The sequence below is a fragment of the Hemitrygon akajei genome, chromosome 26 (assembly GCF_048418815.1).
Source record: "Hemitrygon akajei chromosome 26, sHemAka1.3, whole genome shotgun sequence".
Taxonomy (NCBI): domain Eukaryota; kingdom Metazoa; phylum Chordata; class Chondrichthyes; order Myliobatiformes; family Dasyatidae; genus Hemitrygon; species Hemitrygon akajei.
This window is the reverse complement of record NC_133149.1, coordinates 34134533-34158998: the sequence shown is the minus strand read 5'-3', so window position 1 is coordinate 34158998 and position 24466 is coordinate 34134533. Positions and strand designations below refer to the sequence as shown.

General features: G+C 39.4%; 1 protein-coding gene across 6 annotated transcripts in view; it reads left to right on the top strand.

Moving 5' to 3' along the window:
* LOC140716840 (rho guanine nucleotide exchange factor 12-like) overlaps positions 1-24466 on the top strand; it is a 144701-nt gene that overhangs the window by 25593 nt on the left and 94642 nt on the right. For 2 of the 6 annotated variants that reach the window (XM_073029802.1, XM_073029799.1), the window contains exons 2-3: positions 14402-14425; positions 23708-23802. In XM_073029802.1, the coding sequence (XP_072885903.1) occupies positions 14402-14425; positions 23708-23802 (119 nt within the window). Of the gene's footprint in view, positions 1-14401; positions 14506-23707; positions 23803-24466 lie in introns of those variants that run through there. The other 4 variants (XM_073029801.1, XM_073029798.1, XM_073029803.1 and 1 more) reach the window with 2 other exon arrangements.

The window sequence follows — 24466 nt, the reverse complement described above, 5'->3', positions numbered from 1 at the left end:
ATGCAGCAAGTTGGGCTCTACTAATGGAGAAACACAGTCAGTCAATAAACAGCCAATCTTGATAGTCAGAAAAAACATGTTACCTGAAGGTGTACATTCTCTATTGAGCCCAGAATGGTGTAGTGTGCCCAGATGGAAGACGAAGTGTTAATCCTCAACTTTATGTTGAGTCTCGCAGCAACGTTGCAGGAGGCTTCAGACAGTGTGAGGGGAAAATCAAAGTCATCCTTGTAGAATGAATGCAGGTGATCCACAAAGCAGTAACTGAGTCAAGCAGAGGTGCTCAGTACAATTTCATGGGCAATTAGTTTAGAATTTGGACAGTTACCAATCCCCTTTTATGCATGTTTTGGTAAAAAGGGTTTATTGTGATTTTTTAAAAAAATCTAATAGCTTTAGCACAGAACTGCTATTTTATGCTGTGTGCGTTATATTTGAGTGTAAGTGAGAGGGAGAGAGAGTTGGTGGTTGTGCATTGTAAGTGGGAGTGGTTTTCTGATGAGTTTAATTATTGAGGAATTTGGAAAGAGATTTCTAAATGTTTTGTGCAGAGCCAGTGAACATTGATTTACTTATTTTCCAGGAACATGCCTGTATTTTTCTTATTGCGGCTCATGTAATAAATTGACATCATAGCAACATAACATAAATCTGTGAACAATTGTTTTCAACATCACAATATAAACATAAAGGTCTGTATTTATTCCCAGTTTTTTCTCATTTTTAACTATATCTATGCCTGTCTCTTCCAGACAGCTTCTCTTCTAATTTTTAAAATAAGTAATTAAAGTTAGTTTTAAGCTGCTTATTGGCTGAAATAATTTACTGTCGATCATGGTGGAATCATGTATTTGATAGTGGGAGACTGTAGGCTGTACAACAGAAAAGACAAACTTTGTAAATGATACCATAGTTTCTCCATTATCTTTACAAATCTTTCTGCTTTGCTTCTTTTACCTTGCCTCAAGTAGCAAGAAGGGGAGCTTGTGGGCATTCTCACCAAGGTTTAGACCGTCCATTCATCTCTTTTCCATTTTTCTCTAAGCTCATCTGCCCTAGCAATTATTGGGTTCCCTTGTACCTTGGTGCTGAAGTATTGTCTGTCTTCACTTTCTCTTCTGCAGCCCCTCAGTTTCTCTCCGTGCTTAAATTATCTGACACACATTGATTGATCCCTTCAATATTGAGACAAAGCAGTGGCCAGCCTACAGGTTTTGCGGTAAATAGAGGATCAAAAACTAGACATTTGGGATTTGGGAATGGTTTAATAATGGAGAAAGATTTTCCAAAGTTGAGCAAAGAGGATGTGGAAGGATGTGTATAGGATATACCTTTGCCTATGTTTCGGGCAATCAGAGGTAACGAGGAGGCTACCTAAACTAATGAGATTCAAGGGGTGGCAAGCAAACTAAATGGAGGAAAGATCAGAGCGCAGTGAGTTGAGATGAATGTTAACGAAGAGATTGCATACTAGCCACTTGACTTTTTCATTCACACAAATTAACATATTTAACATATCCCTCAAGTGCAATTAAGTAATTTGTAAATTTCAATCCAAAATCAAAACCAGATTGATCAATTGGGAAATAAGCTTGCACACTTGAGCACTGACTAATAGGCAAGAATAATAATGACCATGGATTTAAAAGAATTTATGTAAAAGAGGAAGGAAGTCTTATTGAAATTATATAGAGTCCAGGCAAGACCTGCCTTGAATTTATCTAGTCTCCTTACCCAAGGAAGGATGGACCTCCAAGGAGTGCATCAGAAATTGATTTCTTCAATAGTGAATGAAGGCAGCTCTCCATTGAGGAGAGATTAAGCAGACAAGGTGATGCGGTCTAGAGTTCAGTCGGGTGAGGGATGATATCACTGAAACATGAAAAGGATCTAGTAAGGTTTGACAAGTTGGATATCTCCCTGGCTGCGGTGTCAGTAATCAAGAGTCACCTCTCAAAATAAAGAGTTGGCTTTTCAGGACAGGGATGAGAAGATCATAAGACTAGGAGCAGAATCAGGCTACTCAGCCCATCCAAGTCTGCTCTGCCATTTCGTCATGGCTTATTTATTATTCCTCTCAGCCCTGTTCTCCTGCCATCACTTCAATGTTGGTTGGTATCAAGGAAAGATGATTGAATTGTTTTTGATCATTGGATTCTGACTTGATAAAGGCAATGTTCCCAGGTTTTGCTGCATGTGGGCAGCTGTTGGTGCTACATTATCTGAGGAGTTGTGATTGGAGCTGCTAGCTGAGCAATCATTGACACTAAACTAATTTTGCACGAGACTGTCCCAAGGAATCCTTGACGCAGTACTTTTGAGGCTGTGATGATTGACCTCCAGCAAACAGCCGTTTTGTCCCAGGTATGACATTGTACAGTTTTCTCACTAATCTCAGTGCCTCCAGTTCTACTTGGGCTGCTGCACTCCATGCTGTGTTAAATACTGCCTTATGTCAAAGCCAATCATCCTCAGCTCTCTTTAGTCCGTACTTGGACTAAAATTGTAATGAGGCCTAGTGCTGAATGGTTCTGATGGAATGGCTGTGGTGGACAGGTTATTTGTGTGTGCAGCTTGCTTGGGTTGTCAGCTTTGATTGAGAGTAAACTAATGGGGCAGCAATTGGCCAATTTAGATGTATCCTGGCTTCAGTGGAAAGGACAAAACTGGGCAGTTTGCCACTTGAGGTTAGATGCTATCATTGTAACTTCAGTGGAACAGTTTGGCTAGAGATGTATTCTGGAATAAGTGTGTTAGGCACTTAAGCATGCTCTTAGTATCCAGAGTCTGCTGTATTCCCTGTGTTTGGCTTTATTGTATGGAATGATTTTGAATTGCTTAAATGTTAGTAGCTGTGGTGGGTGTGTTTATGTACATATGAATTAGAAGCAGGAATGCTTGGTCACCAGTCTAGGCTTCACTGTTCAATAAAGATGATGGCTGACCAAGTTATAACCTCAGCTCCACTTTTCCACCTTCCACATCGACCTTTCATTCAAAGATTCAAAGTACATTTATTATCGAAGTATGTATGTGGTATATAACCATGAGATTAGTCTTCCCACAGACAGCCATGAAGCAAAGAAACACCATGGAACCTGTTCAAAGAAAGCATAAAGCAGCCAAAGTGCAAAAATATCATGCAAATGGCAAAAAACAAGTGAAAAACACAGAATATAAAATATCAAACCACAAAGTCATTGAAACAGTTTAGGAATGTTCAGTTTAGTTTGTTGTTGTTTCATTGACTGCAGGGCACAATACAAGACTACCCCGATCAAAATAGCAATAAAAAAGGAGTAACAGAATCACATCATAACATGAGCCACAGAGTCCGATCCACAAATGGCATCAATTAAACCTTGTCCAAGACCCAAGACTTAGACACCATCGTCTGGCAGCATAGAGTGGGAGAGACAAGTCAAACGCAGGCACCTTCCTTTGGGAGCAGCGAGAGAGAGAGACCGTTCAGACACAGGCATCTTCCTCCAGCAGTAGCAAGCGAGAGGGAGAGAAATACCGGTCAAACACAGGCAGATGGCACTGAACATCTTCTCGCCTTCTGCCCTTGTCCTTGTTGATTTCAATCTTGCTTGATGCTTTCATCGGCATGATCAGCAAGAAATGGAGTCGATCATGGGCTCACACCCCATCTCCAGGCTTTTTGGCCTCCAGGCCGCACACTCCACTTGAAACCTCACCAAACTCCCTCGGAGACAGCAAAGTGCCTGATCGCTCAATTGGCCTGAAAACACAATATCAAAATGTAAATAACAGATTTCAATAGTAGCAGAATCATATTTGAAACAAAGAGTTGTTTGTGAACAGTCTGAAGGACATCACCCTTGTTATCAAGGATCTATGTATCTCTGGCTTAAAAATATACAAAGATTCTGCTTCTGTTGACCTTTGAGGGGAAAAGTGTCAAAACTAATGACTCTGCCCCCAAATGGAAAGAAAAAAAATCACCTGATTTCTGTATGACTATCCTGCTAAATGTTACTTAGGCTGTGGGCCAGTCCTGCCAGTTTTGGCACATTATTCAGTGTTTGAGCTGAATAATCATATTCGGGATGCAATTGGATCATTGCCCAGCAGTTAAAGATTCAAAGTACATTTATTATCAAAGAATGTGTAAATTATACAACCTTCCCCTTCCCTTCCTCCCTTCTGCCCTCTCCTATCAGATTCTCTCTCTAGCCTTTATCTCTTTCACCAATCGACTTCCCAGCTATTTACTTCACCCTCCCCCCTCTCCCAGTTTTACTTATTACCTACTGCCTTGGGATTTCTTCCTCTCTCCCCCTCACCCCCCAACCACCTTCTCTGACTTCTCATCTTTTTTTCTCCAGTCCTGATGAAGGATCTCCACCCAAAATGTCAACAGTTTATTCTTTTCTATAGATGCTGTCTGGCCTTCTGAGTTCCTCCAGCATTTTGTGTGTTGCACCCTTGAGATTTGTTTGCTTAGAAGAATCCACAAAGCAAGAAACCTGAAAGAACCCAATTAAAGAGAAAAAATAAAAAGACTGACACCCAATGTGCAAGAGAAAGGAAAAAAGACACCATGCAAGCAATAGAAGTGAGCAGCAACATTCCAAACCAGATTGAGCCCTGAGATCCAAACCCCAGAACAGCCAGAGTCAGCCCAAAGCCTCACTTATCAGTTCATCATATTAATGGGCATGGAGCACAGCAGCTAGGGCAGTTTTCATAGACTCAGTGTCATGGAGAGAGGAGTGAACATCATGGAGACTGAGCAAAATAAGCTCTCACCTCTGATCCTGACACCCTGTCTTTTCAGTCTATCTGGAGTGGTGTTTAAATTGACCAAATGACAGGACGGTGAAAGGCTCTGGTGCTCTGAAGAGAGGAGTGAACATTGTGCCCCGACTTCTGCTCTCCGAATGGCTCACTCCATCTGCATCAATTCTGTAAAGCACTGTGTCGGCTCATCCCCCAAGCTTGCCTTGCCATTGCTTGCCCCCTCACTGTTTGCAGCAATAATTTAACACAATTCCCCTCAGAAAAGGTGGTTTTAGTGATGTTTTTCTACCAGTGAGCAGTTTGCATATGTTTGTTAATGCCATCTTAACCGGAAGCATTTATTTTTGCCGTGGCAACAAGACAGCCGTGTTCGACCATTTCAGAAGCAAAGTGAGTCAATTGCACTAGTTTGGATTTCTTTTTGTCAAATATAGTCTGACTGACTAAGGAAGACAAACCACAGAAGTCTACGTGCCATTCTCAAAGTTCAAAGTACGCCTATGTAATCAGATGCTTCCCTGTAATTCATTTTCTAGCAGGCATTTACAGTAGAACAAAGAAATCCAATAGAATCAGTGAAAAACTACGCAAAAACTGATAAGCAATGAAGATGAAAGTTTAAAGTAAATTTATTATCAAAGTATATGTGACACCGTATACTACCCTAAGGTTCATTTTCTTGCAGGCATTGATAGTTGATATAAATGATAAAACTAAACAACCAATGTACTGAAAATAACAAACTGCAAATATGAAAAAAACATAATAATACTAAATAAGCAACAAATATTAGGAGCAAAAGTTGTAGAGTCCTTTAAGAGTGAGTCCATAGATTGTGGAATCAGTTCAGTGTTGGGGTGAGTGAAGTTATCCCCTCTGCTTCAAAAGCCTTGTGGTTGAGGGGTAATAACTGTTACTGACCCTTGCGGTGTGGGACTTGAGGCTCCTGTATCTTCCTGATGGCAACAGTGAGATGAGAGATGACCTGGAAGGTGGGGTTCCTTGATGTTGAATGCTGTTTTCCTGTAACAGCACTCCTTGTAAATGTGCTCAATGGTGAGGAAGGCTCTACCTGTGATAGACTGGGTTGTATCCACTACTTTTTGAAGGTATTTCTGTTCAAGAGCATTGGTGTTCACTTACTTGTGATGCAGCCAGTCAGTATAGTCTATATTGCACATCTATAGAAGTTTGTCATAATTTTAGATGACATGCTGAATCTGTGCAAACTTCTAAAGAAGTATAGCTACTGCCGTACCTTTTTTGTAATGATGGTTATGTGCTGGACCCAGAACAGATTCTCTGAAAAGATAATATTGAAGAATTTAAATTTGCTCACCCTCCCCGCCTCTGATTCCCTTTGAGGACTGGCTCATGGACCTCCAGTTTCCTCCTGTAATCAATAATCAGATGTTTGGTTTTGCTGACATTGAGTGAGAAGGTGTTGTGGCACCATTTAGACAGATTTTCAGTTTCCCTCTATATGCTGATTTGTCACCACCTTTGATTGGGCCAACAACAGTGGTGTCGTCAGCAAACTTAAATATGGCATTAGAGCTGCCCTTGGCCTCTCAGTCATAACCATAAAGCAAGTAGAGCAAAGGGCTAAACACACAGCCTTGTGGTACACCTGTGCTGATGGAGATTGTGGAGGAGATGTTGCCAATCTGAACTGACTGGGGTCTGCAAATGAGAAAATCAAGGATCCAGTTGCACAAGGAGGTATTAAGGCCTAGGTTTTGGAGTTGATTAGTTTTGAGGGGATGATACTGTTGAATGTAGAGATGTAGTCAATGAAGAGCATCCTGATCTTCACTGTCCAGATGTTCTAGGGTTGAATGAAGAGCCAATTAAATGTATCTGCCATTGACTTGTGCCAATAGGCAAATAGGAGCAGATCCAAGTCACTCCTCAGGCAAGAGTTGACGTGCTTCATCACCAACCTCACAATACTTCATCTCAGTGCTAAGTGCTACTGGATGATAGCCAGTGAGGCAGGTTACCATGTTCTTGGGCACTGGTATAATTGAAGCCTGCTTAAAGCAAGTGGGTACCTCAGACTACCAAAGCAAGAGGTTAAAAATATCAGTAAATGCTCCAGCCAGCTGAATAGCACAGATCTTCAGTACTCGGTCAGGTACCCCATCTGGGCCAGATGCTCTCCATGGCACAGATGCAATCTAAGCAAGTAAGGAAGCAAATATCTATGTGCCTACATAAGTACATACAACATGAGTTGTAGAGTCCTTGAAAGCGAGTCCATAGGTCGTCGAATCAGTTCAGAGTTCAGGAGAGAAGCTATCTATGCTGGTTCAGGAGCCTGATGGTTGAAGGGTAGTAGCTCTTCCTGGACCTGGTGGTGTTGGACCTAAGGCTTCTGTACCTCTTTCTCAATGGCAGCAGCGAGGAGAGAGCATAGCCTAGATGTTGTGGCTCCTTGATGGATGCTGCTTTCTTGTGGCAGTGCTCCTTGTAGATGTGCTCAGTGGTGGGGAGGTCCTTGCTATGTCCATTACTTTTTGTTGGCTTTTCCATTCTTGGGCATTGGTATTTCCATGTCCAGTTTCATGACTGAGACAACTGATTTCAGCTTTTGATTCCAGTTTTGTTCAGCTGACTAAAATTTAAATCCCAGGATATTCTGTTGGGTTTTAAATTCATTCCTCTAGTTTGTTAGCTCATGTCATTTTGGACTGGAGGAGAGTGGCCACTGAGGGGTTTGTCAACTAGGAAGAAAGTTTCACTGGGATGGAGGTCAGATGGTTTGTTTGCTGTTAAGTCGTGACGCTTATGATTTGGGTGTCCAGTAAATTATGAAGAGAGGAAATAAAGATTCTGCATGTCATTGGATTTGGCAACCCATTGAACACCCACTTAGAGCAATGGAATGAATTGCAGTTTGCTTCTTTTGGCAAATTGGATGTCATCAGTTAGCATGCTTTGCAATATGTACTTTTGATTCCTTCACTACCATCCCCTGTCCCACTATCCCCGTTAGTGGCCATTCCTAGCAAAGCTGCTAATTCATGCCATCCAGCATATGAATCTCCATTTAAATGTTACTTCAAAATACTGCAGAAATTTATATAGAATTGGAATTCAATTTCAAAACAAAAATTCTAGAGTTCCCTACTAAATTTCTATCTGCCCAATGCAAAATACTGCACATATCAGGAACGTGAAAAAAGTTTAAAAGGAAGCAATGTTAAAGTTTTAGATTGACAACTTGCCAGAACACCTGATGACTTTACATTGGCAGAGTGGCTGTTAATCTCTAATACTACTGCTGTTGTTCTCCACATGTACTACCTGACCTGCTGAGTGTTTGTTTCAGAGAGTGGAATTCTTTTTTTTGTGTCTGCATGATAGAATATCTACATCCAAATACTTTTCAATCTTTTGATTTGAAAGACACAAACATTCTCTGATGAACAAATTTTATTCAATTTTCTGTCAACACAATTTTGTTTTCTTCTGTTGTATGTTGATTATAGCAGTGTGGCCTATGATAAGTAATTCACTTATAACAATTTAAATGTGAGTTGCCTTAAGTAAGGCATTGCAAAGTGGCAGAGTAATTACCAGCCTTTTTAAGACATGGATCGGTATATTGCAAACAGGGTGGGGGGGGGGGGGGGAATGCAAAAACCATAAAAGAATGTAGCTCTTAAAATGTTTTTTACTATTGGGAAATACTTTATAAAATTTAGCATTTTAGTTTTATAAGTTTGTTTTGTTCTTCAGTATCTGTTCCTATTGCTTCCTTTCCTTCACTTATCTCTCCTTTCCCTTCTGTCCATTTTGTTCGTTCTCTTCAAGTCCCAAATCTAGAAGCTGATGAAGAAAAGGGAATTTGGAAAAAGACCTAAATCTAGTGGATTGAAAGATCACTGGAATAAAAGCAAAATGCTAGAAACACTCAACAGGCTGGGTAACTTTTGGCTCAATTTCTCTCTCTCCACAACATTTCAGATTAATGACTTTCAGAACAGGGGATTTGCATTAAGGGTTATAGACCAAAGGCAGAAAAAATGCTGATTGGTAGGCGAGGGGCTGAATGACATTCTTCAGTTTGTTCTTTGTGTTGCTCCTACTATCATGCTGTCACTACACCATTCACATTTTCTGTGGCTTGTCAATGTGGCTTCTGCTCTCTGTCTCTCGTCTCTCCCTTTGTTTCTTTTTAATTTAATTCTTCGCACTTGCCTGATCTTTAAATTTTCTCCACATACAATTTTTCATATGCACATTATCCTGTTACACTCCCTATTCTCCCCCCAGTAACAGTTGAATAATAGTGAATTTGTTGTGAATAAGAAGTTCCAACAGCTGTCATAGAGACAGAAGATGCATAACAGGATTGTGGACCTGAATCATGAATCCTCCCATTTTACCCCTCTCAACAATTGCTCCCTGAAGCTATTAGTACTTCTGGTAATTTCATGCTTACTGCAGTACTTTAGCTCTCAATATTTGTTACTTCATTAGTGCTTATGAGGGTTGTGGTGATTTGTCGCACAAAGCAGATGTAATGGCAGTGACTGTGAATTTTTTTTGTAACGCATGTTAGGGCTTACTAGGCTCTTGACAAGACATTGCCCTTTAAAGATATGACTGGAGAAGCTGTGCGAGATTGCTCGGTGAGGCGTGTGTGCGAGATCAGCACTGTCTCCGTCACTGTTGGCACGCGAGTATATAGTGAGGGCAGGGCGCAGGCTGCCATGGCCTCCCTTTAGCCTGCTCTGAATCTACACCATGAAGAGCCTGTGGTTGGAACTTGCCTCACACTGAGCCTGTTATGAACTATGTTAGGATGAAAATAGCTAGGTCTGATTGATCGGGTAAGCGGTGCATGTCCCGCCATTTAACTGCTGATGCAGGGAAGAGATATCTGTTGACTTCACTTGATATCTATTTTTCAATGCATTCTGCTAGGGGATGATTTAATTAACAGACGTATTTATCAAGTGCTTTGCCTATTTCCTATCATGATCTCTTTATGAACTCTCCTAGTGGATGCAAAATGGTGCAAATGTAAGTTATCTGTGCCTCTTAAGTAATTTTAGGTGAGTTATAGTCGAACCTATTTTTGCTCAATTTGCTGTATCTGTAGGCATACGATGATAAGAATCACGCACTTCCTTACAGCAACATTTTGTTGAACTCTTGCTATTTTACCAGATTCTCTTACGGAATATAACTCATTTGAAATTTCAAGATAATTTTCAAGCAGTTGTAATTTTTCAAATACCTTATTCTAGACCAGTTGTGTCCTTTTTTTTAAGGTAAAAAAGAATTTTAGGATAAGTTGCGAACTTGCAATGCAAATAAAAGGCTCTGGCGCTTGTGGTTTTGTTTGTGTCGGATTTTAGACTGTGGGACTCAATTGTGCAGCCTGAGGGTGGGGTCACATTTATCATGCCTTTGCAGATTCTTTTCCCTGCCCTGACTATCTGCTCATCTCCTCAGTTACTGGCAGTTTAGACAGCTGTTTTGACTTTCATTCCCTACCACACTTACTCAATGCTCTCCTGTTTTTTTGTGTGGAAAATAACTTAGATTTTAAATCAATCATCAGAACTGTTCACCTTCTGTGTTTATGTTGAGCTTATAAATACAGTACCTCCAGTAGTCAATGTGATAACGTGACTGTGTAGTAATATACCACACCTTCCATCTTCGAAAGCTAGCTTCAGTATTTTCTTTCAGATCAATGTAGGATTTCTTTGCAGCCTATCTCACTGCAGCTTTATATTGCGATCAATACACAGAAAGCAACAGCTGCATCTCCTAGCATCAGGCAGGATGTTGCAGTGTGGCGAGCGGAATAGGCCAGATCAGCAAGGAGAGGAACTTGCCATTTTCTTTTTCCTTATCACCACTCACGCTGAACTTCCCATAATTAACTCACTGGGCCATGTTCCACAGGTACTGAATGCAGGCTTATACGGAGATCCTGTTTGCAATAGCTATCTTGAACTTTGCAGTAGCAGTTCAATAGACGATTTTAGCGGATTTTGCTTTTGAATCTGTAAGTATTGCATAGTTTCTTTGCAAGAAACCAGGCCAATTATGCTTCAGACAAACTGGCTCTCACCTAACTTTTTTAAAATATCTCCCTTTGGGTACGCCTCTTATTATTTGTTTCATTTAAATGCATCAGAGTGATTCGCTGCTGTCTGATAAAGATGCTTTTGCTGAATTCTCTATTGGAGCTACCTGTGCATCATTTTGTATATGATCCCTATTTCTGGACATTCCCATAAGTGGAAACAACTTCCTACAACATCTTGAGTAATGGATACAAAAGTAGAATACAGTGTACAGCAGTGAGCTCTTTGTGGAAAGAAGGACATTAATGTGTAGAAGCAGTCCAGTTAAGCTTTAAATGGATGAACACCTAAAATAGGTAGATTATCTTGTGAGTCAGGGTATTTTGAGCTTTTGTGTTTCTCCTCTGAATGTTCTGAATTCCAGGGTTGAGAAGACTCAGTGAGGCAACATAAAATTTTACAGCATTTTGACAGTGTGGATGTGCAGAGATAGTTTCCTCTTGTGGGAAAATTGAGCTTGTGGAGAACATTAAAAAAGTGGGGAGGGCTCAGTGCATTTGGTATAGATGTGGTGAAGCCATTTTCTCTTGAAGGTGGTGGGTCTTTGGATGCTGGAAGCAGATACTTTGGCTGTTTTATGGGGGGAGTAGGTAGGTAAGCTGGGGATGGGTGTGAAAGGTTAGTCAAAGTTAAAGGCAAGGCAAATTAGGGCATTGGGCATAAAAGTTCGAAGTTGTTCTACCACTGTATAAAAGTTTTATTAGGCTACATGTAGAGCAGAGGTTCCCAACCTGGGGTCCAAGGACCCCCTGCTTTAATGGTATTGGTCCATGGCATAAAAAAGGCCGGGAACCCGTGATTTAGCGTATTATGTGCTGTTCTGGTTGCTATACCGTAAGGCATGGAAGATTTGGAGAAGGTGCAGGAGAAATTCACAAGGATATTGCCTGGAGTGGAGTGTATTAACTATGAGATGGTTAGATAGACCTGGATCTTAATGTCCAGAGTTCTAAGGCACAATGTGATAGTATATAAAAATTATGAGAGTTATGGATAGGTTAGTTGGTCTTTTGCTGAGGGTGTAAATATCACATATCTCAGGGCACAGGTTTTGGGTGAAAAGAGGAAGGTTTTTGAAAGAGATGTGCAAGGCAAGTTTTTTTTTACACAGGGTTTGGTAGGTGGCTGGAATGCACTGTCAGGAGAGATGGAAACAGATAAAATAGCAAAATTTAAGAGGTATTTAGACAAACGCAGGGACTGGAATGATAAGGACACTGTGTAGAGAAATTGGATGAGTATCATGGTCAGCACAGGCAAATGGGCCAAATGGCCTATTTCTATATGGTATTGTTCCATATTCTAAGTCCTATCAACCAAGATTTTAAATGGCTGAGCAGGCTTGAGGGGCAAAGTGGCTGATTGCTGCTCCTTATTCAATGTAATGACCTACTCTATCATACTCATCAAACTCAATCTTCAAGGCCAGCCCTTGGGCTTTTTATTTCTGGAGAACAGTAATTCAGTCTGTTAAATCTTTCTTGATGGGTATAACCTCCAGGTTCTGCTATCATTTTAGTAAATCCTTTTATGCACCTTTCCCAGTATTTCTGTGTCATCCTTGAAAAGTGGAGTCCAAGTTGAATAGTGTCACACTTGGAGAGGCGTGGCAATTCTCACAGTAGAGAAATATTACTGCCTGGATTACAAATAGAATTAAAATTGGAAATCATTGGGCTCTTGTCACAGTCTTTCCATCCTTGAGTTTTGGATTGGTGCATGAAGTGGAGAAAAGAATGAATAAATTGAACAACTTTTGGCCAGTCCCAGCCTTGTCCCAATGATGGGTTAACTTTTTTAGCTACTAATGTTAGAATAAGATTTTTTTTGATAAAGTAAAGGGAAATTTATTGACACTGATTTCATGGTGGAAACTAAGCTTCTATAACTTGAGTTTTTAAAGTGTTCAGCAATGGTTGAAGAGGCATGTTTGTGGTATTTGGAAGGCATTTGATAAAATGTGCGATATAAAAGACTAGTCAAATTGAAACCCTTGGGATAAAAGGACTGTGGTAGTGTGGATGTAAAATTGGCAAATATATAGAAAGCAGAAAATTATTGTGAGTAATTAGTTGTTTTTGGACTGGAAGTGGTGCTCCAGTGTAGTTGTATCAGGACCACAGATCTTTACAGCATTAGTGTCCTGTACTTGCATTATACAGGACAAAGTTTCAATATTTGCAGACTCAACTAAACTTGGATATAGACGGTTACATGCATTGTAGCAGGCTTCAGCAAGGCTAACAAAATAGGTTGATACATGGCAGATGAAATTTAATGCCAGAAAGTTCCAAATAGTAAGAAAATTGTTCTTCTGTCTAAAGGGTACTATTTCAAAATTGCCATAGGTCCCCTGTTTGTATGCATGTAAAACAAGTAGAAGAATGTATTGAATCATTAGTTCACTTATTTACTGTGTTGTGCACCTTGGTCTGGAGGAATGTTATTTTGTTTGAAAGTATACATATATACGGTTGAATGACAATAAGCTTGAACTAAGACCATTGAGTACCTTGTACCATTGAAGTTATGGAAACGTTTTAGTTTTGTGAATTATTCTGACCACTATGCTTGAGGAAGTGTTTTTGTTAGATTTGTTAGAGACTATGGCTGATAGACTTCATTTATGTAGAGAGGCTGGTGAATTAGTTGTTCCAAAAGCAGAGAAGGTCAAGAATTGAACATCATATTGCAAGTTGTTAAATTTGCCCTGCTGAAGGATTTCGGCCTGAAATGTTGACTGTACAGTACTCTTTTCCATAGATTCTACCTGGCCTGCTAAGTTCCTCCAGCATTGTATGTGTTGCACAAATTGATAAATACTAGTAGAAGAAGGCTCAGTAAACAGTGAAGTGCATTGAAACGGGCCAAAGTATTGCAGCAGATAATGCTGCCATTTTACAGTTTCAAGGATCTAGTTTGACATTCACATTGGCTGTTCTCGTGGAGTATGTATGTTCTTCCAGTGAATGCATGGTTGCTACAAGGCACGAGGTTTCCTTTCACATTCCAAAAGCAAGCTAGTAGGTTATTGGTTACTGCAAATTGCCTCTCTGATATTACTAAGTGGTAATCAGCTGGCAACCAGTGGTCAAGTGAGATGTGGGGCTTCTGTGAAATGGAGGTTGTTGGAATAGGTTGATGGGATAGTGTTGTTGGGAACTTGGATGGACCCAATGAGCTGAATCACTTCATTCTGTGCTCTAAAAGGGTTTGGAGAGCTGCTTCTGTTGCAAGTTTTTTTTGGATCCAAGTTGTTTTGATACAAGAGCCGGTGGAATCAGCTTTGATAATTAAGAGTATTAGATAAATACTGACAAGTTAGATTAAAAAAAACATTGGCAGTCCTAGAGGGATTGGGTTTAACTGAATAACCTTTTTGTGGAAAAAAAACTGGCACAAATGCAGTTGATTGATGTTATGTATTAACTTGAGGCTTCAATGTTGAACAAATGGAATTGGTCAAGTTTCTCTGTGAAAACACTGAGCACTCTAACTTGAGCTGGTCTCTTTAATTCCAGGTTTCCCAGCAGAAGACTTCCCAGGTAAGAGCTCTCGACACAATGGGTGAAAGTGATTGGCCATCCCAGACTGTCCAGGCAGCAATTAGAAGGCTTAGCAACTTGTACGTATAATTAGAATTCTCTCTGAGATCCCTGCCTAGTTCCCTACCCTGATTTCTTTACCTCCTGTATGGCTTGCTCTATTACAAGACCAGAAAAAAAGGGAATTCAAGTTTAGGAGAAACAATAGTTGGCAAAATATGGAGAATGTGACACAACTAATGAAATTGGAAAAGTTGGTAATAAACTTGTCTATAGGTCCAAATAAATCTTTAATATTGGATAATCACAGTCCCTGAATACATTTTTTCAAATTTACTCGGTTAGGTGTTCGCTGCTTTTCTTTATTGTAGTATTGATTCTGATTATGGGCATCACACACAAGGCTGGGATTTGTTGGTAGAATTTCAGCTGGTGGCGAGGAGGCATGCAGGAGTGAGAGAGATCAGCTGGTTGAGTGATGTTGTAATAACAACCTTGTGCTCAATGTCATGAAGCCCAAGGAATTGATTATGGGCTTCAGGAAGGGGAGATTGAGGGAGCACACACCAGCCCTCAGAGAGATCAACAGTGGAAAGAGTGAGCAGTTTCAAGTTCCTGGGTATCAACGTCGCTGAAGATTTATCCTGGTTCCAGCATATTGATGCAATTTCAAAGGAGGCGCAACCGCAGCAAAATTAAATTAGGAGTTTGAGAAGATTTGGTTTGTCACCAAAGACTCTCGCAAATTTCTACAGATGGACTGTGGAGAGCATTCTAACTGGTTGCATCACCACCTGGCACGGAAGGGCCATGGTGCAGGATTGGAAAAAGCTGCAGAAAGTTAACTGGCAGCTCCTTCATGGCCACTAGCCTCCCCAGCATCCAGGACAACTTCAAAAGGTGATGCCTCAAAAAGGTGGCATTCATCATTAAGGACCCCCACCACCAGGGCATGCCCTCTTCTCATTGCTACCATCAAGGAGGTACACAAGCAGGAAGACCCACACCTGGTGTCTTAGTAACAGCTTCTTCCCCTCTGCTCTCAATTTTCTGAATGGACAATGAGCCCATGTACATGACCTCACTATTTTCCCCTCTCTTTTTGCACCACTTATTTAATAAATATATATAATTAATTTATTATATAATTGTACACATATAAAATTTCTTGTTGTAATTTATGGTGTTTATTATTGCTGCTAAGTGCTGCTGTCGCAAAACAACAAATTTCATGATATATGCCAGTGATATTAAACCTGACCCTGATGTGGTGAAAGATGCATATGGTCTTTTGGTTTAAGAAGCAAAGATTTGCAGTTTCAGCTACAAAACTTGCAAGTAGTAAGGCCACATGATGTAGTTATATATATATATATATATATATATTTAGGAGGTGTCTGAGTGAACACAGCTCCTGGAGAATCTAATTCTTGATATTATCTAGGATAAGGCAGCCTCCTTGGCAATGTATTCGCAACATGTACTGCATTCAGTGTTCACTCTAGTATGTGCCATCTACCAAATGTTCTGCAGTAACTCACCAAAGCTTTTCATCATTGCCTGCCTGACCTGGGATCTCTAATAGCTTGAATGAAAGAGCAGAAGATGCATGTTAACACCACTGTCTGTGAGTCTCTACTCAATTCTCAATCTATTTTTTGTTTGGAAATGTATTGCCTTTCCTCCATTGCTGAGTCAGATTCCTGGAAATCTCTACTCAACAGCACTATGGGAGAGATTTCAGGGGTTTACCACGACTGTCTTGGGGGTATTGGGATCGTTCCTTTATCAATGAAGCCCGCTTTTTATGAATAAACTTTTTAAAAACAAAAAGCAGCTTGAAACCCATACAAATTACTAACTGGCAACTTTTAGGTGTGTCTAGTTTTGAATGTTGTAGGAGGAAACTCATTGACATTATCCCAGAGTTCAGAAGTTTTGTTTACAAAGAGACCAGAGAAATTGGAATTCTTTAGAAAAATATTTTCTGTAAAAATATGATGCAGATGTTAAAATTTGAAAGGCTTTGATAAGATTAAATCACCGTAATATTATGCATTTACCATAATGTATTCGCAGTGGTGAAAATGGTATGAACAGGAAGTGAAGCCAGGTAAGATCTAACATGTTCTACAGGTCTTTTTACATGTGTTTAGTGGTTTATCGATCATCTGAAGCTGCAGCAGCAGAATAAAAATCAAAGTACAGCTAAAACTATATTTTTTAAAAAAAGCTTATCAGAACATAGGGTCACCTGGAGGCCATTTACCCTCAATCTTCCATCATTTGCTTGAACTGTAGCTCAGCTTGTTTTCCTCATCCTTCTCCTTGTCTAAAGATTCTTGCCGAACAAACAATCCATAGCCTGTTTGGGAAAGGAATTCTGAGTTTCTTGCTATTGTTTGTGTGAAGAACAGTTTTCTGAAATCACTCCTGAATGCCCTGGCCCTAATTCTAAGATTCTGTCACCGTGTGCTGGATTCATTCAGAAAGATATTTTCTGTCCAATTTGCTCAATCCTTTTAAACATTTTAAGGATCTTATTTGAATTGTCTATGATCTTCTCTACTCAATGAAATACAAGAAAAGTTTATGCAACCTGGTGACTCTGGTGAATTTGCATTATACCTCTTTTGTGGCAGTATTTCTGTTCCAAGGTGTAATGCCTGGGGTTGCACACACTTTGGAATGGTATCTAACTTTGGACAACTTCAGCTTAAATCTTCCTTTGAATTCGTGAAGCTTGAGCTAAGATGCACGTTCAATTACCATTTCAGTTATTTTTCATTTGTATTTGTGTATGAGAACCCTGAAATTTTTTTGCTCCACCATAGTACTTGATCCTGATTTCTTATTATTTAAACAATATTGCAATTTGCTCTTCCCAGACTGAAGAAACTTTGCCATAGTTTATCCTATTAATTTTGTATCCGTGGAGGATCTGACATCGTCTGCCATTTGACATTCCTCAAACTAAGGTTTGGGGAATGATGACAAAGGCATTTGTAATTTTCTTTCCTATCATTATACCAGGAGTAGAAGCTATTATAGCTACAAGAAAAAGTTTGTGAACCCTATGCAATTACCCGGTTTTCTACATTAATTATTTGTAAAATCTGGTCTGATCTTCATCTAAGTCACAATAATAGACAAACATAATTTGCCTAAACTAATAATTCACAAACAATTATACTACTACTTGTCAATACTGACTACACCATTTAAACAATCAGTCTAGGTTCAAAAGAGTTTGTGAAGAGTAGGTGCCCTGCCCTATAAAAACAACAGTTAGGCTACTGACAAAGCCTGCTCTTCTCAAGAAAGATCTGTTTATGTGCACCACACCTTGATCAAAATAAATTTCAGAGAACCTAAGAAGAAGAAGAATTGTAAAGATACATGAAGCAGGAAAAGACTACAAAAGCATTTCTAAAGACCCAAGTGTTCATCAGTCCACGGTAAGAGAAATTGTCTACAAATGCAGGAAATTCAGTAATGTTGCTACTGTCCCTAGGAGTAGGTGTCCTGCAAAGATCCCACTAAGAGCCCAATGTGCAATACTGAAGAAAGTGAAAAAGAACCCAATGGTAACAGCAAAAGACCTGCAGAAATCCCTAGAACTTGCTAAAGTCTCTGTCCATGTGTCCACCATAAGAAAAACACTGAACAAGAATGATGTTCATGGAAGGACACCGCAGAGGAAACCACTGTTCTCCAAAAATAAAACATTGCTGCACATGTCAAGTTTGCAAAAGACCCCCAGGATGTTCTACAATGTTTCTGGGACAGTGTTCTGTGGACAAGTGAGACAAAAGTTGAAACTTTTTGGCAGAAATGCACACTGCTATGTTTGGAGAAAAAAGGGCACGGCACACCAACACCAAAACCTCATCCCAACTGTGAAGCATGGTGGAAGGAGCATCATGGTTTGGGGCTGCTTTGCTACAGCAGTGCCTGGACAGCTTGCAATCGTTGAGGGAACAATGAATTCAAAGTTGTATCAAGACATTTTACAGGAGAATGTCAGGGTAGCAGTCCGTCACCTGAAGCTCAACAAAAGTTGGATGATGCAGTAAGACAATGATCTGAAACATGAGTAAATCAACAGAATGGTGTAAAAAGAAGAAAATTTGTGCTTTGGAATGGCCAAGTCAGAGTCTCGACCTTAACCCAATTGAGATACTGTGGCCTGACCTGAAGAGGGCTGTTTATACAAGGTACCCAGAAATATTGAGGAACTAAAACTGTTTTGTATGGAGGAATGTTCTAAAATTCCTTCTCACTGTTGTGCAAGCCTGATCAGCAGCTACATGAAATGTTTGGTGGAGGTTATTGCTGCTAAAGGAGGTTCAACCAGTTATTAAATACACAGGCGCACATACTTTTTCCCGCTTGGACTGTGAATGATTAAACAATGTGTTAAATAAAGTCATGAAAAGTACAATTGTTTGTGTTATTAGTTTAGGCATGTTGTTTGTCTATTATTGTGACTTAGATTAAGATCAGACCACATTTTATGAGTAATGTAGAAAACCAGGTAATTACAGAGGTTTCACAAACTTTTTCTTGCAACTGTATATCCCAAAGACTTTTATTACTTGGGCTAATTTCTTAGCTGAAGAGAATCTGCAGTGGACTGGTGAGTTGATTAAACTGTCTTCCGCCGGTGGGATCCTGAAGCATTTTTCTGCTGGCAAGTTTTTCCTTGTTGAGTTTCAATGTGGCGCAAAATAACTATGCCCTGCCATATGAATTGGCTTGACAGTGTGACGCACACACTTGGACTCATCCATTATCAGAGCTGTTGTTTAAATAGATATCTGTGAAGGTCACAAACATTCAAAGATTATTATTAAAATAGTAGTATGAGAATACTTAATTTAAAAACTCGGAACACTAAACAATTAGCAAATAAAAATTAATTAACCTTTTTAAATCAAATAAAAACATTATCTTGTTTTTCTCATCCTCTCTGCTACTGTTTCATCCAACTGAAATCTGTGGGTGCTTTTCAACTTGGCAGCGTGGGTAAATTCCCTGCTCTGAGTGGTGGCAGATCTGTGGAAATCTGTAGAAACAGTCCAGTTCTGGGATTGTTGAGCAGTTGCGCTTTGAACTGTGGAGCATCTCACTAGTTAAATAACAAAATCCAAACATCTGCCAGCTTTTGTGGAAAATCCAGCTCATTAAGTTCCTTTTAGAGGTTTATTCCTCATGCATTTTGTCTTGATGAAACAGATGTGGTTTCCCCAAGTCAGCCATTTCCTTACTGTACATTTATATTCTTATTTGCGCTAGTTTTTAAAAAAAGGGTCTCATTCCTATTTTCGTCCATTTTCTTTTCAGTATATTTATAGGACATATGATGACTCACTTTTGCCATTGTTTAAATCTCTACTCAAATGTCCTTTTCATGCCATATTAATTTCTTTATCTCACCTTTAATGACTACATGATCTGTCATAAAATGATTTGATAGAGTCGAGTTTTGTGGGGGCAGGCAGGGAATGTTTATTGAGAATGAAGCTAGTGATATAGTTGAGGACAAAGTAGTATATGTGATGTATTTGGACTTTCAGTAGGTATTTGATGAGGTGTCGTGAGAGGGTGCTGTGCAAGAATCAGGCTCATGGAATGAGTCTTAATTTATTAGCAATGATTGTTGATTACTAATGGACAGAAAATAGAGTAGAAATAATTGGACCGGTTTCAGGTTTGCAGGTTGAATTGATGATGTGCAGTAAAGAACAATGCTCAAGGTTTAGCCATTCATAATCTTTTTCTTTGACTTAAACAAAGAGACATTGTAATGCACTCAACTTTTCTGATGGTATAAAGCAAAGTGATTAGGTAATCTGGGTAGGGGGAGCAAAATGTTAACCACAGGAAGCAGATTAAAGTGAAAGATGGAGTGTAATGCAGTAGGAAGATTGGAAGAATAAATTTTAAAGTTGAATATTGGTTTGCAGCAGGTTTTATTTTTCTGTGTACCAAGAATCTCAAAAATAAATATTGGGAAGGCCAATGATATGTTGGTCTATATTGGAGTGATCATTTAGTATAAGAATAGGAAGCCTTTATCTGGTTACTTAAGTCTTTGGTGGACTTGGACCTGGTACGCTTGTACGGTTTTGGTCTCCATACCTTAAAGAAATAGTGCGCAGGCATGTTTGTAAAGAGCTAGGATAAAATGGTTCTTTATGTTAAAATGCCTAATATCTCAGTTGACTTCACTGGATGTATGTTGAAATGCTGTTTTCCACTGCTGAAATAAAGATAGATTTCTTAGCTTAAACTGTTAAATTTTTGAATTGCTTTATTCCAGATGACAGGGCTCAGTAATATATACTCAAGGATGAGATCAGTAGATGTTTGAATGTGGAGATTGTAATTTTATTGAATCATGGAAAAGGCTTGAGGAATATTATTGCTAACCGTTCCAACAATTTCTAATGTTCTTTGTTTTGTTTATAGTTCTCCCAATCTGTTAAATTTCAACTTAACTGCCTGTGTGAGCCATTATGTTTTAGCTTGGTAGTCACTTTTTTTCCATATGTTCATCTTGTTTATCATTTTTTTTGGGGATAAAAAAATCTTTGCAGTGTACCTCTTGAAAAATTCTCTATTTTGGGTTTTTTTATTAACAGTTTACTACAATCATCATATTTTGCATTCCTTTGAATTTTGTCTTGCTAAAAGTTAAAACCTCATTAGTCACCTCCTCCTCCTGTCTCTCAAATCCAATATTGTTCAGTCATATTTTGGTAAGTATTCATAAAATGTTCACTTATGAAATTATTGACTAATTCTGGTTACTTACAAAATCCAGTTTTTCTGTTTTTGCCAATTCTCAAACATAGTTTGAGAAAACTGTAATGTTCTCTAGAAATCCATTGACATTGTTGCTGGAGTTGTCCTACCTCTCCCAGTGTATGAAAATTTAAAATTTTCTGTACATCTGCACCTTTTTTTTTTGCATGCTTCCCTAATCTTGGTATTTGTACATCTTTCTCACAAGTCCACAGGTGCCACAGTAGCATAGTGGTTGGCACAACGCTATTACAGTTCAGAGGGGTCAGAGTTTGAAGTTCAATTCTGATGCCAACTGTAAAGCATTTGTACGTCCTTCCTGTGGGCGTGTGGGTTTCCTTCAGGTGCTCCGGTTTCCACCCATGTTCCAAACTAACCCACCAGTTAGGAGGTTATAGTCCTGTGATTATGCTTGGGCTAAATAGGTGGATTGCTGGGCTGTGCGGCTTGTTGGGCTAGATGGGCCTGTTCTGCGCTGTATCCCTAAATTAAAAAGAACAGAATCACCAAGTCTGAAAACAACTCTCACCAGAATCTTGCATCCTTTGTCATTCTTTAGATCAAACCATGTTATTTTCACTGCCCCATTGTCTTTATTAAAATTCCTCCTGTCCTTGGAAAATTGTCTTCTGTTAATATTGTTACTCTTCCACCTTATCAATTCCCTGTTGTTCCTTTTTAAAAAAGAAATGTATAGTACAGATTTCCCCTGCTATCCGAAGGTAGAGCGTTCCTGTGAAATGGTTCGTAAGCCGGAATGTCGTAAGGTGAAGAAGCAATTACCATTTAGTTATATGGGAAAAAATTGTGAGCGTTTGCAGACCCAAAAAATAACCTACAAAATCATGCCAAATAACACATAAAACCTAAAATAACAGTAACATATAGTAAAAGCAGGAATGAAATGATAAATACACAGCCTGTATGAAGTTTAAATATTTTTCTGCAATCATTGCAGCACTGTCTAGCGTAGCGTATAATCTCACTACGTGGTGGAAGCAGTCTCTCCAGTAACCTTTAAGCTATGAAGCTGCCAAATCATACCAAATAACAAATCATACCAAGTAACACATAAAAATACACAGCCTATATAAAGTAAAAATAATGTATGTACAGTGTAGTTTCACTTACTAGAATTGGGAAGATAGCGAGCACACTGATGATGGTGTGTTAGGCTGAGTCGTTGGAGGTTGGGGTGCTTGGCAATTTTTCCCAATAAATTGCAGTTTTGTCACAGTTAAGCACTTGCTTATATGAATAACCACCTTCTGTAATTATTTTATTCAGTTCTGCGGGTAACTTTTCGGCAGCTTCAGTATCAGCGGAAGCACTCTCTGCAGTAAACTTTAAGCTATGAAGCTGCCCTCGCCTCAGAAACCGATCAAACCACCTGTGACTACCTTTAAATTCCACTTTCGTAACACTTTCATCACCATCGTCCAGTGCTTTCTGTTTCAGCTTATTAAAAATACTGATTTCTCCTTAAGTATAAGATAGCTTAATGGAATACCATGCTTTGTACACCCATCAATCCCCTCAAGCAATAGACTTTTCCATTTTATCCATTATTGGATGCCGACTAAGAGAGACCACTTTGCTACGAGCAGAACCAACAGTAACATCGGCAGCTCTCAAGATTGCGTATAAATACTGTAGTGTGAATGGTGGACACAGGCAAGTTAAACGCGTGGATAATGTCCTTACTTCGTTCACCACGATCAAAATGCTAAATTATGTCTAGTTTTACACTAAGTGTAACACCTTTACGAGCTCTTTTAGGCTTTTCTGATACCTTAGAACTCACCTTGTTAACGGATGCACAAAATAAATCGACACGTGTTTAAGCAATGGTGGCTAGAATGCAGTTCCAGGGGAGGAGCTTGTCTGCCTTTTTTCGTAAGAGTGAAAACACCTTATGTTAGCGAAAACAGGTAACTAATGTAGATCTTTCGTAGCAGCGAGGTGTCATAAAGCGAACGTTCGAAAAACGGGCCACCTGTAAAGAAAATTTAACCCTTAAACAAGCTATGACCTGAAAGGTTGACTAGAACATGCTCTATATTTTTTACAGTTCCCTTGGCACTATTCAGGGACCTAAACAGACTTTCCAGGTGACACAGAGATTCACTTTCAGCTGTGTTTTCTGTTTTGGGTTCCAGCATTCGTATTCTCTTTTGCCTTCACCTTAAATGTGTGTTGTATATTGGAAAGATAAATACCATTGTTTCAACTCTTGCTGCCTCTGCTCTGTAAAGATTTCACACTTCTCTCTGGCAACTGTTTCAATTTGATACAGACTAAGTTAGGGCAAGGTGTGAGTTATTTTCCTGAACAGAAGAATGTGCGTTTATACCACAGAACAAAACCTGTGTCTCTTATTCCAGAGATTATCTAAGGCTGAATGAGTGCTAGGTATGCTGTATATCTGTACCAAGAATGAGCTGTCAGTGCATCAACTGTCCTTTGTTACAGGCAAGGAAGCATACTGAACAAGGACCTGTCGCCTGACAAAAAGCATGACAAAAAGAACTCGGAAAAATCTCCTCTATACGAGTTTGACCCAACAGGTAAGACATTTATGGGATTGATGGGTTATTTTCAATTCCAGCCTTGAAATGAATAGAGATTATTTACAAATGTGTCTGTAGTTTGTGAAATGGTAAACTTCAAATCACAGCCTCGCTTTATTAAATTTTCTTATTTGCTGCCTTTTTACTGTTAAGTAATGGTCTGCATTACCTGAATGTTCATCCCCAATAGTTTCAGACATAGTTCAGGATGTCTTTGGGCTTCCGCAGAGAGTTGATAAGTACATGCGACCACATCACTTTACTGCCCTGGTGCTCAATGTGTAAACTCTGGTTAGAAATCTTTGCAGAGTTTCTTGAATGAATTATTCTTTCTCAACAAACAGGTCACCGCCCTGGCAGTGTTTAGTGGTCCATGGCTGGAGGGAATGTGCTGAGTTTTGGAAGAATGTGTGTGTATCCATTAGCCCCTATCTCTTGGGTCTTCTATATATCTGCAGACTATCAGAAAATTGGGTGTTTCATTACAGCCATGGACTGACTGATTTGTACAAAATGCAATTCTGTTTCTGTGTCTCTGGATACTGACAGCATATGATGTTCCAAGGGTTAGTGGTAAAATGTGAAGTTTGGTCATGTGTTCACAGAATTTGCCTTGGTCCTGGTATGCTCCCCAACTGATGGAGTAGACTGATTTTGCCCA